General features: G+C 35.3%; 1 protein-coding gene across 2 annotated transcripts in view; it reads left to right on the top strand.

Annotated features, from left to right (window-relative positions):
• LOC122826420 (CD9 antigen-like) overlaps positions 1-12,540 on the top strand; it is an 18,699-nt gene extending 6,159 nt beyond the window's left edge. The window contains exons 1-8 of one of the 2 annotated variants that reach the window (XM_044108249.1): positions 1,912-2,181; positions 7,804-7,906; positions 9,274-9,371; positions 9,607-9,681; positions 10,443-10,544; positions 10,633-10,722; positions 10,812-10,895; positions 11,971-12,540. In XM_044108249.1, coding sequence (XP_043964184.1) covers positions 2,125-2,181; positions 7,804-7,906; positions 9,274-9,371; positions 9,607-9,681; positions 10,443-10,544; positions 10,633-10,722; positions 10,812-10,895; positions 11,971-12,036 — 675 coding nt within the window. In that variant the 5' untranslated portion in view covers positions 1,912-2,124 and the 3' untranslated portion in view covers positions 12,037-12,540. Of the gene's footprint in view, positions 1-1,911; positions 2,182-7,803; positions 7,907-9,273; positions 9,372-9,606; positions 9,682-10,442; positions 10,545-10,632; positions 10,723-10,811; positions 10,896-11,970 lie in introns of those variants that run through there. The other variant, XM_044108248.1, reaches the window with a different exon arrangement.
• Positions 12,541-12,949: the final 409 nt, after the last annotated feature.

The raw sequence follows: 12,949 nt of genomic DNA, 5'->3' as shown, positions 1-12,949 counted from the left end.
AATTTGGAAAGTAGAAAATTTGCTAGAAAACAATTTAACATTTTGAGATCATTTTCAAAAGGTCTGATTTTCTTTCTTGCAATTTTTCACTTTATGAGATACAAACACATTTGTCGTGTTTGTAGTTCCGATGCCTTCCACAGGGGGCACTGTTGAGGCTTTCCACCGTTTAACTTCAACTTGACCAGAGTAAAAGTTCACCTTTCTCTGCAATAACAGTCAACACAGAAGATGTTCAGTCTGTTGATGTTTTCAGGAATATTTCAGATCCAATAAACAGTTATTAGTTGGTTTATCTGGCAGACAGCAGAAATCTGCACCGACTGCAGCAGCTGGGAAACAACGCTGCTGTTGTTTGGTTGAACTGGGTCTGCTGGGAACAGAGAGCAGCTCCAGTTACCTCGACCAGCAGCCGTCCCACTGGGCTGAGAAGACACCTGTAGAGGCTCAAACAGTGAGAAATAAAGACTAAAACCAAGATACCCATTCCAAATATCTTGGTTTTAATCTTTATTTCTGGTTAATCTGCTCACTGTTAAAATAGATAACTAATATCTATTACATTTATGCAGAAAGAAAACAAATAATTTAAATAAAATCTGTTGCTTTTACCAAGAAAAGAGGTCAAATATGTCAAAGTTTCAAACCAAATCTCACTTTTAGCAATTATTGCAAATGATTGTTGGGTAATTACAATAATTCAAATAAATCATCAAAAGCCTTAAATTATATAAAATTCATACAACAAGGAAAATTTGCAGAAGTCGAAAATGTTTACGTTTAGAAACTCTGAAATTTTCTGTTTTACTTTGTCGTGGAAACAATCCTATTTCCAAGCACTGTTCAGGTGAAATCACTCAATCAAGTTTATTCATATATTGCGCACAATACAGAGAGCTCATAGATACTCAGAAATGAAGCAGATCTGGATTAAACCTCGCCAAGCTCTGTCAGCTCTGTCAGGCAGGGACAACACATGAGTTTTATACCAGAGATAAAGAATTAACAACAAGGGGAGAGACAGTCTGGTTCTGATGCAGCTGTAGAAAACAACTTCCAACCTTCTACATGAAACCCAAACAGTTCTTTTGGTGAGAGTTCATAAGCATTTCATATGACATGACTAGCAAAAATGACCCACTTGTAATTTTTCCATGACAGCTTCTAGAAAATTTCTGGGATTAATCTTAAATTTCTGAGTTTTTTTGTGCACATTTTCAACTTTTCAAACTCAGAAATTTCTGACTTTTTTTCTCAAAAATTCCTCAAATTAATTAAAAATTTCTGAGATTTATTTGGCAGAAAACTCACTAGTGAAATAAAAATCCTCTTTTTATAATATTTTTTTGCAGCAAAACCAAATAATTTAAAGGAAATATATTATTTCTACAAAGAAGAGAAACATCAAACTCATTTTTAAAGATGAATGTTGAATATTTACAATTATTCAAATAAACCATTAAAAGCCTGAAATAATCTAAAACTCAAACATGATTGGTCGATAACCGAAACTAGAAATGCCTCTGGTTCATTTATTTTCTAAAAACAAAAACAACATTTTGGGGAAGTACGTGTTTTTTATTCATATATAATGAATATATTTATTGTAATCTTTTGTAAACTCCAATGAAAGTGAGACATTGTCATGTTTGATGTGTTGATTGGTTAGTTTATTATTAGTTTCTTTATTTTTGGAGCCACATTCCTTCCATTCATGAACATTCAGACATTTTTTCTTCACACAAAAAGCTGTAAGAAATGTTTCCACTGCCGTTTTGTGTTTAGTTTAGTAATTCCTGATAAAACCTTTCACTGAGTCGTGGTTTGGGTCGTTAAATGTTGGGTTCTGGCCCGGTTCTGCTCCTCTGAGTCTGTTAATTGCTTTCACCTGAGCTGTTAAACAGCAGGTTTCTGTTTTCTAGTAGAAAGCCAGTGAATAGTCTCCACCCTCTGTGTTAGACACACCTTTTCCTCAAGGAACTTCCTCCTCCCCCAACAATTTCCAGGTGAGCGTCACAAAGGTGCGGTTCCTTTCCCCTGAGAGCAGATTCTCCTTCTCTTTCTTCTGCCGAGTTCGAAGCTCGTATTTTCTGCTGAGAAAAGTTTAACCCTAAACTAAGAACCATGAATGGAATGCAGTGCATCAAATATGTCATGTTTGTCTTCAACTTCCTCTTCTGGGTATGTAACAACCTCCGCCTGTTCGGCACATTTAGACTGTGGCTGTTTTTATTGGATGTGTTCGGCAGCTGGTCATGAACCTGTTTTATGAAACTAAATGTGTCGTTTTCATGCTTGTAGGATTTAATGTGTCGCCTACATTTTTATTTTTATCTGTAAAAATGTTTGCTGTAAATGTGAATCTACTTGTTTTTTTTTTCTCCTGCATTTATGGTTTTAACTCTATTTCACCCCAAGAAAGATATTTTACCAACACTCTTTTTGCTTATTTCTAATATTCTCATAACTCTGTCAAATATGGAATTAGAAAATGGTCAAATCATAGAAAATGACTGACTAATTTGAATGATGTGTTAAGTAATAAGAGACTGTTGGTGTTTAAAACTGCTTATTGTAATTTATAGTCCTGTTGATCCATGATGACTGAAAACATCTTAAAAACTAAAGGTTTTATAATAAAAAACTTTCTGTTTATTTCTTTCACATTAAACTAAAACATGATGAAAATCTTCAGTTTTCCATGTTGGGAGGAAATCTGAGATAATAATGTTGCTTCATCTGAAGCTCTGATTATTTCTCTAATAATCTGTGAGGTCATACTGGGAGTGAACTGAGAATATTTCATCAGGTAACCTGGTTGAGGTTAATCACTCTATGATTATTATTACATCTTTAGCTGTTTTTGATAAACATTTTGACGACCTAATGACTGTAAACCCCTTCATAAAATGTTACATCTTTGTTTTAATTAACAATTTAGAGGTGAATCAATGTTTCTGGCTTACAATGATCTTTTAAAGAACCGAAATTATTTAACAGATTTGTACAATTTGTAACTTGAATGTTTTGCTGTGATGTGTAAACTGTAGTGAGTTTTAAACATTTTTCTGCGGTCTTTGAGGAACAATTAAATGTTTTGTGTATTTCTTCGACATATTAGTCGACTCGTGTTCCCTCTCCTCTTCTACCAAGGTTACGTTTTGGGGGGTTTTTTCACCGCAGTTTAAACGGTACTTTTACGTCACTGACGTGAGACTTGCGTCATAATTCTGTTGTTTAGGCTTTCTTTTATCAGCTTCTTTCGTCTGGTTCTGATCCAGTGACGATGCCGTCTGCTCTGAATAACTTTAAAATCCATCCGAAATTCAGAGACGGCGACAGCCATTATTACTTCCGTAAACAGAGCGCCCTGTGTGACGTCTACGTTCTTCTGCGCATGCGGGATGCCTTGGCAACGTAACCGCTCACGCAGAGGTGCGGTTGCGGTCGGGTTTTATTAGCTGAAAGATCGATCTTGCAAAAAAATTTAATTTCAGCCGACGAATTTGTTGGCTTCAGCTGGAAATAAAGTTTTTTTATTTTATTTTCGTAAATTGCCACGAATTAAACAACAAAACAGTTTGGATCGTCTCTTTGCCTGACTAACTGTGGAATAAAGATGAATCTCTTTGCCTGACAGGTTGACTTTGTCTTAAAGGTGACCTGTTGTTCTTCATTGAACAAGTTAGGATTGGATTATTTGTTCATTCTGATTCAAAACGCGCGTCTTTCCCAGTAGTGGGAAAACTATCGGACCAAATGTTCTTGAACTCAGCTTGGGTTGCTAGGTGACATGCTGGGCTTGGCTGAGGTTGCTAAGTAACGGCGCCATTCCTCTTGAATGTGACTTGACAGTCTGTGAGTTTTTGAAACTGCTATATTTTTTTTCCAGAAACCAAGAAGCATTAACTTATTGCCAAAAACAGCTAGAGGATTTTTTTTGGGTTGTTTTTAGAAGCCGTCAAAATGCTTTGCTTCGCGGGTCCAGTTAAAATTTTTCTTCTCACAGTTCACTTTTAATCTCTGCTGTGCCTGAAATAATTTTTCTGTTTTTCTCTCAAGTTGGAAACGAGTGAAAATGCCGTCAGGTTTTATTTTGACAGACTGTAGCGTCATTGGTTAATGTGGTTTGTTGGCAGGTATTTAAAGCTCTTGTTTACTCTGACGGTAGAGATTAGATTTGTTGTCATGCTCTGGTTAGCAGTATGAATACAGAACAGTGAGCTACTGCCATGTTCCCCTCCAATCCACCGGGGAGAAAAATGAAGACCAGATAAAATCTGTTTTTTCTTTTTAAACTGAAGCTGGTCACTAAACTGTTGCTGAGTTAAGATGTGTTGGATAAAATCTCTTGATTTGTTGTTTTGATGTTTGCTGCTGAGGTTAATGAGAGCTAAGGACAACTTTGGGAGTAAAAGGTTTTTTTATGTTAACATTTAATTGTGTTCTTCACACCGTTTCTTTGGGGCAGTTATCAAACACAAACGCCAATCCACTGTGGGCGTTTAGGACACCGGACTTCCTGCTTATGTTTTTTTTTCTGGGAAATGTGGAGCCGATAATTGGACTCCATTCCCGTTCAGGAAAGGGACATTTTTGTCAGATAACAGAAGCCAGACCAGATTTGCCAAGGGGGAACAAAACAAAGGAATGAAACCATGAAAAACCAGGAAAATATGCAGCATAAAGTTCACACCCCAAATCTAGCAGATGGAAACCGTCTCCTGTCTTAAAACAAGCTAAAACTTCAACAACTTTTGTTTTTAATTTGTTAAAACTGAAGCTAAAAAGATGAATCTGGTCCAAGTAATTAGTTACATTTTCTTTGCCAGTGTATATCAACATAACAAATTTATTTAGTATTATTTCTACAGTAATGAGGGGCAATGGGCCCCTGTCTTTCCTCTCTAGAACTAGCCATGCAGCTAACAAGTGCTGTAGGTTTTACTTCTTATGAAAAATAATCAGTCTGGGACTTTAACATGTTAAAAATTGTAATGTAATTCTTTGGGTTTTCTTTTTTATAGATGTCTTGAGTTGGAACCTTTATATTCGCTCGTTTCTGGTACATCCGTTAATCTGGTGCACAAGCAACATCTGCTAACGGTGATGGATGACAAAGTTGCTTTTAACCCAGTGAGGATTATTAATACTTCCTTCAAAAAACGATCTGATGGGACGCTGGAAAAACTTATAATGCTGAAAGGAGTTAGCTTATCAGTGAAGCTACTCGGACCTAAAATAGCATCTCAATGCTAAACATGTTGCTAATGTTGTCCAGTCTACATTCAATTTTATCTTAATTTCTGATTAAAATGCAGCTAACTTGATTAACTAAAAATATGTTGGTTCTGGTTGCTGGTGGTCAGACTGTTGATCCGGTTCTGGTTGAGAAATAAATGCCTGATCTCCAACTTTCCTTCTTTTGTGACTAACCTGCATGTTCAAACAGGAACAGTTCTTTTGTTTTGACAAGATTTTCTGCATTACGTCAATGTAGAGTTGTTACGTATGTCTTGTTGTGTAAGAAGTTATATTTAAGAGAACTAACCTGATATTTAAAACCGTATGTCACAACAAAGTGCAAAAAATTAACCGGTGAGTTTGAGCTTTGAAGCTTTGGGCCGCAGTAATCTGGTTACACTCTCATGACTCACGATGTTCACATCTTGTTTTTGAACATGACTCCAGCTATCGGAGTCTTGTGGCTAAAAATGCTGAGCTAATAGATACATTTGATAATTTCCACATAAGCTATTGACGTAATATAGAGTGTAAGCATTTGGTAAAATTAGCTTAACTGCACCTTTTTCTGCCTGGGACTAGTTCTCATTTCTGACCTAGAGGAACCGTTTGACTCGTATTTTTCTTAATTATATCAATGATTAAGGTTATAAAACTAACACAAACTTTAATTGGCTCAGAAATAAATCCCTCACTGCTGCTGGCTGTAAACGTTGGGTCAGTTTGTTTGGGACGCTGATACGCTAACGATGCCGAAGGAAATGGCTAACACTTAATTTGTTTAACAAAACTCTAACAGTCAGCTGATGTGAAGACGAGGAACAGAGATAAATGTAACTGGAAGTGAATCTTTCTACATCAAAGCCCTGTGGAGAAATAAACTCTAACATTTAAATGTTTGTGGGTTTTTTGCATTTCATGTTTTCAACAGAAAAATTGAGATTTTAATCTTTATCAGTAAGGATAACAGATATAATCTCTTTTCTTCAGATTCCACTTCCTTAAATAAATTTCAGAGTTGATAACATTCAGGTCAGATTGAGCCACTTCTTGTGAAACTCCCTGTTCAGCCACGCACACGTCAGAGTCATGCTGCGGGATGGTGCAGCGGTTATTTGGGTGACGACGGAGATGATGTAAGCTGTTGCTGTGGAGACAGTGAGTCAGTTGTGTTTGTGTGGGGGAGACAAATGACTGTTTTTGTGTGTAATCCGTTTTGAGAAGCGGTTGGATTCCAGTTGGAGATTTGCTCCTCCAGACAGACGAAACGTTTCACCAGATATTTTTCTTGAACGTGACAAATTTTGTTAAATTGCTTCTTGGAACGAATTAAACAATCTGTCAACTCAGTTCCTTACAGATTTCTTCTATTTTTGCTTTCCTGTCACAATTTAATTTTCTATTTCATTAGATTTTAATATTTTCCCACTCGTAGCAGCAACAACTAAACTTACTAAAATGTGGTTTTGTTGTTTTTGACCTTCCACCTCGAAATCCTTGAGCTCCTGTACCCACCGCATGTTTTTAAAACCGGTTTGTGTTCAGAGTAAACCGGTTAACCTGGTGGATGATTTTTTTTTTTTTTTTTTTTCCAGAGGTTCAGGTGACTCAATGCAGTAACTGGTTTATTTAAAACTCAGGATTTTTCTCATTTTGACTTTGGTTGAAGCTCAGTGGAGAAAATTTCAAATGTTTTAAACTTCATTATAAACCTTCATGGTATCAAATTTAGCTGGATAATAAACTGTGTCAGGAGTTATTGTGATAAATGATCTCACATCAGCAATGTTTTTAAATATCATTATGGTAATGGAATAATATAAGAAAAGATTCTCAAAGATCAATAAAGTTTAATTAACGCTGAAACTGGAAAACATTTAAAAATAAATAAATAAAATGAGTTATGAAGTCTGCAAACAAAAAAACCAGTTTGACCAAAACAGACTGAAAATTTTTATCATCCAGGTTTTTTTTTAAAATCATGCAATTGAAAATTTTTGAGCTTGTTTTTAATTTATTATATGATTAAGTGATTTATTGGTTCTGCCTCATTATGATGAATTAAAATGAGCTCAATTTCTGTTCTCATTTTATTTGAAGCAGATTTTATTTTCATAATCCATATTATTGATATCCATATTTTCTTTCCATTTTATTGCTTTTGGTTTTATTTTTGATATTTAAAATATTTTTCCAGCGTTCTTCACTAAATTAAAGTTGATTGGTTCTTAAAGAGACAATAGTCAACATATTACTTGAAAATGTTCTCAAAAGAGCAATTTTATCATTTATCACAATTACTGGGACAATTTGTCTTCCGGGAAACTTATTGATATTTTTTGAACAGCAATTTTGTTTAGTCATCACAATCCATTTCATTTATGATTTTGTTTTTTGTTGGATGTTTAAAATGTTTTTCAGCTTTCTTTAGTAGCCGTGCTGCCAGCTGTTTGTACCTAAACGTTAGAGGTGAAATGTTTTTAGAACGGCTGATGTGAAGTTCAAAGCGTATATAAAATAAAAAACTGTGAGGTTTGACGTCGTTTTGTCTTCCTGTAGCTTGCAGGAACTGGAGTTCTGGCTGTGGGATTGTGGCTTCGTTTCGACTCCAGGACCAAACCGCTGTTTGAGGGAGAAGACTCGCCCTCCGTCTTCTTCACTGGTAAAAGGTTTAAAATATTTTTTAAATGTAAAAAACTTAACATGCTCCTAATCCTCCATAGGATAAACCCAAGTTAGACAAATCTCTATCTAAACTTTTGCTTCTGCTGCTCAAGTCTTGGTGTTTAATTCTCGTTTTAACGACCGCTCACTTCCTTCTGCTCTTTGTTTTATAAACTCCTAAATGAGTTGATCGTTTGGTGCCTGGCTGCAGCAGCAGCCGTTGAATCCAGGGCGGTCCACAGCGGGCGGCTCCTGTGACCTGCAGGCGCTCTCCGAACACACAGCCATCTCTATTCGCAGCAGGACAGTCGGGTCTTTGTCCTCCTGACGTCTCGGAGGTTCTGGCTCGCTCACTCAGACTCTTTGTGTTTCGCCTCCACCTTCGAGTGGGAAGCAGGATGACAGAGGATTGGAATAAAATGACAAACATCTTAATTACAGCTTGAGAGTGGGGGATTTGTGTGCTGATGGTTATTATTCTCCCACATTTAATTTTTGTTTCCTTGGATTATGACTCATCCAGATGAAAGACAAGAAAACATCGTTTCTGTTTCTAAATCCTTTCTGTGGTTCAGAAAAACAGATCTGGGTTTTTGAAAACAGGGATGAAATATTTCTCCACCTGGAAATTCAGAAAAGCTGAAAAGCTCCAAGTTTGCCATTTTTTACTTTAATTTTCAAAATTATCTTTGAATATATGAAGTTTTATTGCAGAGAGATAATTGGTTACAAAAAGTCAAGATTTGCAGAAATGTGCCGACAGTTTGATAATCATAAGTAAAACTGTTTTTCCATTTAAAACAATGGGATTGCCTGGTTTTCTTTTGATTTGAGCTTTTCCAATTTATAGAAAGTATTTGGCTAACCTATCTTTTCTATATGCAAAAAAGCATAACTGTTTACAGCTAGCTTGTCATTAACTTTTCCATTTGTGAAAAGCATCATTTAGTGAACTTCTCATAAGCTTTTCCAGTTAGCAGCTGCCTATTTTCTTATTGATGGAAAAACTTTCAGTTTTTATATTAAAAATACTTTTTTTTTCTAGTAGCATCTTTTCACAATAACAAGCTTAGGTGGATATTCAAAATATAAAATCCCACATTCCTGCATGAAAAGCATGTTTTTATTAGGCTAATGTAATATTCTAATCTTTAAATGTTTTCATTAGCTGTAAGGTGAAAATCATCCTAATAAAAGAAACTACATGAAAACATTAATTTGTAAAACTTACTCTGGTATGAGAATATTTCTTCTCAAGATTTCCAAACATGCTGTTGAATTTCTGTTTTTATTTAAGTATACTTTCTGCTTCCCTGGTTTTCTGCAGCATGAATCTGTGTGTGAACTCGGCTTGTTTCTTCACAGGTGTGTACCTGCTGATCGCTGCAGGAGGGCTGATGATGGTGGTGGGATTCCTGGGATGCTGTGGAGCCATTAAAGAGTCGCCCTGCATGCTGGGACTGGTGAGTCTACAGAACAACATAGAAATAATCCAATTATCAAAGAAGATGCTGTTTATTTTCATATAAAGTGTTATAAAGTCTTTGCTTTTTATACAAAGAAATACAAATTATATTCATCTTATTAATAGCTATCAGCTTATAAACAAAGAAATGCAAATGGATCAATGCAATTACAGTAGGTTAAGGTGGTAAACAGTAGTTTGACACAAAACTAAATTTTTGTTTCTTGCTCTAGTTCTTCCTCTTCCTGCTCATCATCTTTGCTGCTGAAGTGGCTGCAGGGATCTGGGGACTCTCCAACACACACACGGTAAAACTAAAACCTTCTCATCAATAAAGTTTAATATTATTGAAAAGTTAATCATTTTAGTTTGAATTTTATTGGTTTTCATTTGCTGTAATCAGTTTCTCCAAACATTATAACTTCACATTTGGGAAATAAAAAAAGTTGTTGATCCAGAAATGTGTATTTATCCAGCAGTAAGTTGATGCCGTATTGATCAGGCCTGGGATCTAAAGCTGAAAAATGTATCATGATATTATCATTTTATATCAGCCCAGGGCAGGAAATGCTTGAACCTGATTGCAAAGACAGGTTAGTCTCTCTGAAATGGTTGGAAGAACAGTGAGTATAAAAAAATACAATTAATAAAAATATATTTATATTTTCCCTTTTTTAATACTTTACAATTGGTATTTGGATATTATTATTTTCTTCCAATAACATAATTACTTGGTGATATTTTCAAATTCCCTGTCAACTTTAAACATGTTTTGAGCTGTTCTCATTTTCTCACTCTTATTTTGTAGCAGTTGTGAAGAACGATGGCAAATCATTGGATGTTTTCTGTTATTGTAAATCCAATGTGAACATTTCTGTAAATTTATTTATTTTATTTTGAACAAAATAAATGCAATTGCATTTTTGATCGTTGAGGCGCCCATCCTATGCAACATGTTTCCCAATAAGCTCCTTTGTTTTGTGATTGTTTAGGATCATTTAATCCATTCCATAAATCAACCGCACACTTTGATGTACAAAAACTTTGATAAGTTTTCCCGTCTCTACAGGTGATAGAGGAAATTACAGAGTTTTATAAGCAGACCTTTGACAACTACCAGAACACCAAACAGGAAGCGCTGAAGGAGACCCTCCGCCTCATCCACTTTGGGGTGAGAGCCCCACCTGATTGCTCTTTCTTTATCCAGTCATCAACAAATGACCAACCAGCTTAGACTTTGAATGGTTTCCGTTTCACAGCTGGACTGCTGCGGTCCTACAGGAAGCTTGTTCGATGCTGCCAGAGACATCTGTCCAAAGCAGGAAGGACTGGCTGTCATCGTTACCACGGTATTGAGATGAATTTAAAGCAAGAAAAAGCCAAACGATATCCATTATTAAGAAATCTGCTTAAACCACAACTTTTTATTTTCTTACAGAGCTGCCCAAAAGCCATCGATGAAGTATTCAACAACAAGCTGCACATCATCGGTGGCGTTGGGATCGGTATCGGAGTCATCATGGTGAGTGTGCAACCAGAGAAAGCCCTGAAAGTTAAAGGCTCCGCCGATGTTTAGTGCATTAGACAAATAAGGAAATGTATCCAAGATAAAACAGCAGCTCAGCTTTTCTACTAGTAAAAACACTAATTTAACAAATGTCTACCTTTGTCCAGTAAAAATCTCTAACTGGGATAGCTTGTAGCTAACCTTTCAACAAGCTAAAAAGCTCATTTCCATTGGATAAAAATGCTACGTTAGCACACACGTGGCTCAGCTTTTAAACTGGTCAACAATGCTAATTTGGCAAAGGTTTAGCTTTTCCACTGGTAAAACAATCCTAACTAGCCCAAGTTTTGCCTATTGTCTCTAAAAGTAAAAATGCTCAATGAAAAACTTGGCTTACCTTTTCCATTGGTTACGGTAAATATGCTACCTTTGCATTATGTAGCTCAGCTTTTAAACTATTGACAAATGTTTAGCTTAATTTTTTCCACTTGTAAAAATCTTAACTGGGCTAACGTTTAGCCTATTCTTTCTAGGTAAAATAATAATTTAAAGCATTTGGCTCAGCTTTTCCATTGGCAGAAACTCCCAGTTTAGCTTAGCTTTTACATGTGTGAAAATGCTACTTTAGCATGTTTGGATTAACTTTTCCACTAATAAAATGGAAATTCTGCACTTTTTACAATAAATATAAAACTTTTAAAATGATTGGTTCATTCATTGTAACATTTCATAAAAGTATGATGTTTGCCATGACGGCAGGGGTTCATGCCTGCAGCAGGTAAAATTTGAATATTGATGAGGTTGTTGGGAGATATTTCATGGTTTGCCAGAAATTATTAAATGTTGGATAACTTTATTCAAGAGTCATTGACACAAGATAGTAATTTTGTCCTTTAGCAGAAGAAGCAGAAAAATCCTAAATGAATAAAACCCTAATACTATAACCAGTTTTTTGAGAACACATCCAATTACTACTTTAAAAAATGTCAAAAGTTAAATGAAAACTCCTGCAGGCAACAGTTGATCCTCATTCCACTATTCTTTATACATGAATTTTGTTCAAATAAATCTTTCACTTATTTTTCTGCAGATCTTTGGAATGATCTTCAGCATGATGCTTTGCTGTGCCATCAAGAGGTCCAGAGAATTTGTGTAAACTGGAAAAAATACTTTTTCTAATTTATCATGTTTGTAACCTGCTTCTTTTGAGTTTAAGCAATTTTAATTTAATAGTTGGATTCATACAGGAAGGCCACATCGATCTATGAGTGTATGAGCCTCTACCATGTTTAGCATTTGCAGGAAGATTATTTTTGTACACAAGGCAGAACTGAAATATTTTGTGCTTTCAAAATAAACTTAGTTTTCATGAAGAAACAAAAGGTAACACTTGGGACTCTTCTTCCCTCTGGTGGACAATTCTGTTTTTGTTTTTTAATCTTGTGTTAAAATCCAATTCTGTTTTGTTTACAAATGCACTAAAGGTTTATGTGGTGTAACCCAACTTTATATTGGTGGATTACTAAATATTTTCACACAGTATGAGATTCTTTTTTTTTTTAATCAAGAACTGTGGAGTTTTGTGCAAGTATGATGAATGCAGTTCATGTTTAAGATGCCAAATAAGGATCTAATAAACATTGATTTTTGTGTTACAAAACCATTTTTCAGTGTTTCTGAATTGTTTTCAAACTGTTCAAGGTGAATTCAATTCAGGTTTCTAAAGACGATGCACTTCTACTGAAGGGGAAAACGGGGTCTAGTGTGTGTGTGTGTGTAAGCAGTTGAGACATTTAAAATTGAGATTTCAGACTATTTAAATGAATTAAGTCAGATATTTGTGGTGTTCTGACCAGCTGGTATGTAAACCATCAAATCTTTCATTTTATGTCATTTGTTTCAGAATTTAATATTGATTTGATTTTACAAATATTTTGTGTCCCTTTTAATCAAAACTTTGCACACCTTTTCTGGCACTTCTGTGTTGCACATCTAGAGACCAAAATGTTTGTTGCTACAGATTCTTAATTGCACCATTATGCTTTTTGGGCATCATAAAGTTACACTAC

Source organism: Gambusia affinis, linkage group LG23, assembly GCF_019740435.1.
Source record: "Gambusia affinis linkage group LG23, SWU_Gaff_1.0, whole genome shotgun sequence".
NCBI classification, from domain to species: domain Eukaryota; kingdom Metazoa; phylum Chordata; class Actinopteri; order Cyprinodontiformes; family Poeciliidae; genus Gambusia; species Gambusia affinis.
The sequence above is the reverse complement of the archived record's forward strand: the minus strand, read 5'-3'. Positions and strand labels throughout refer to the sequence as shown.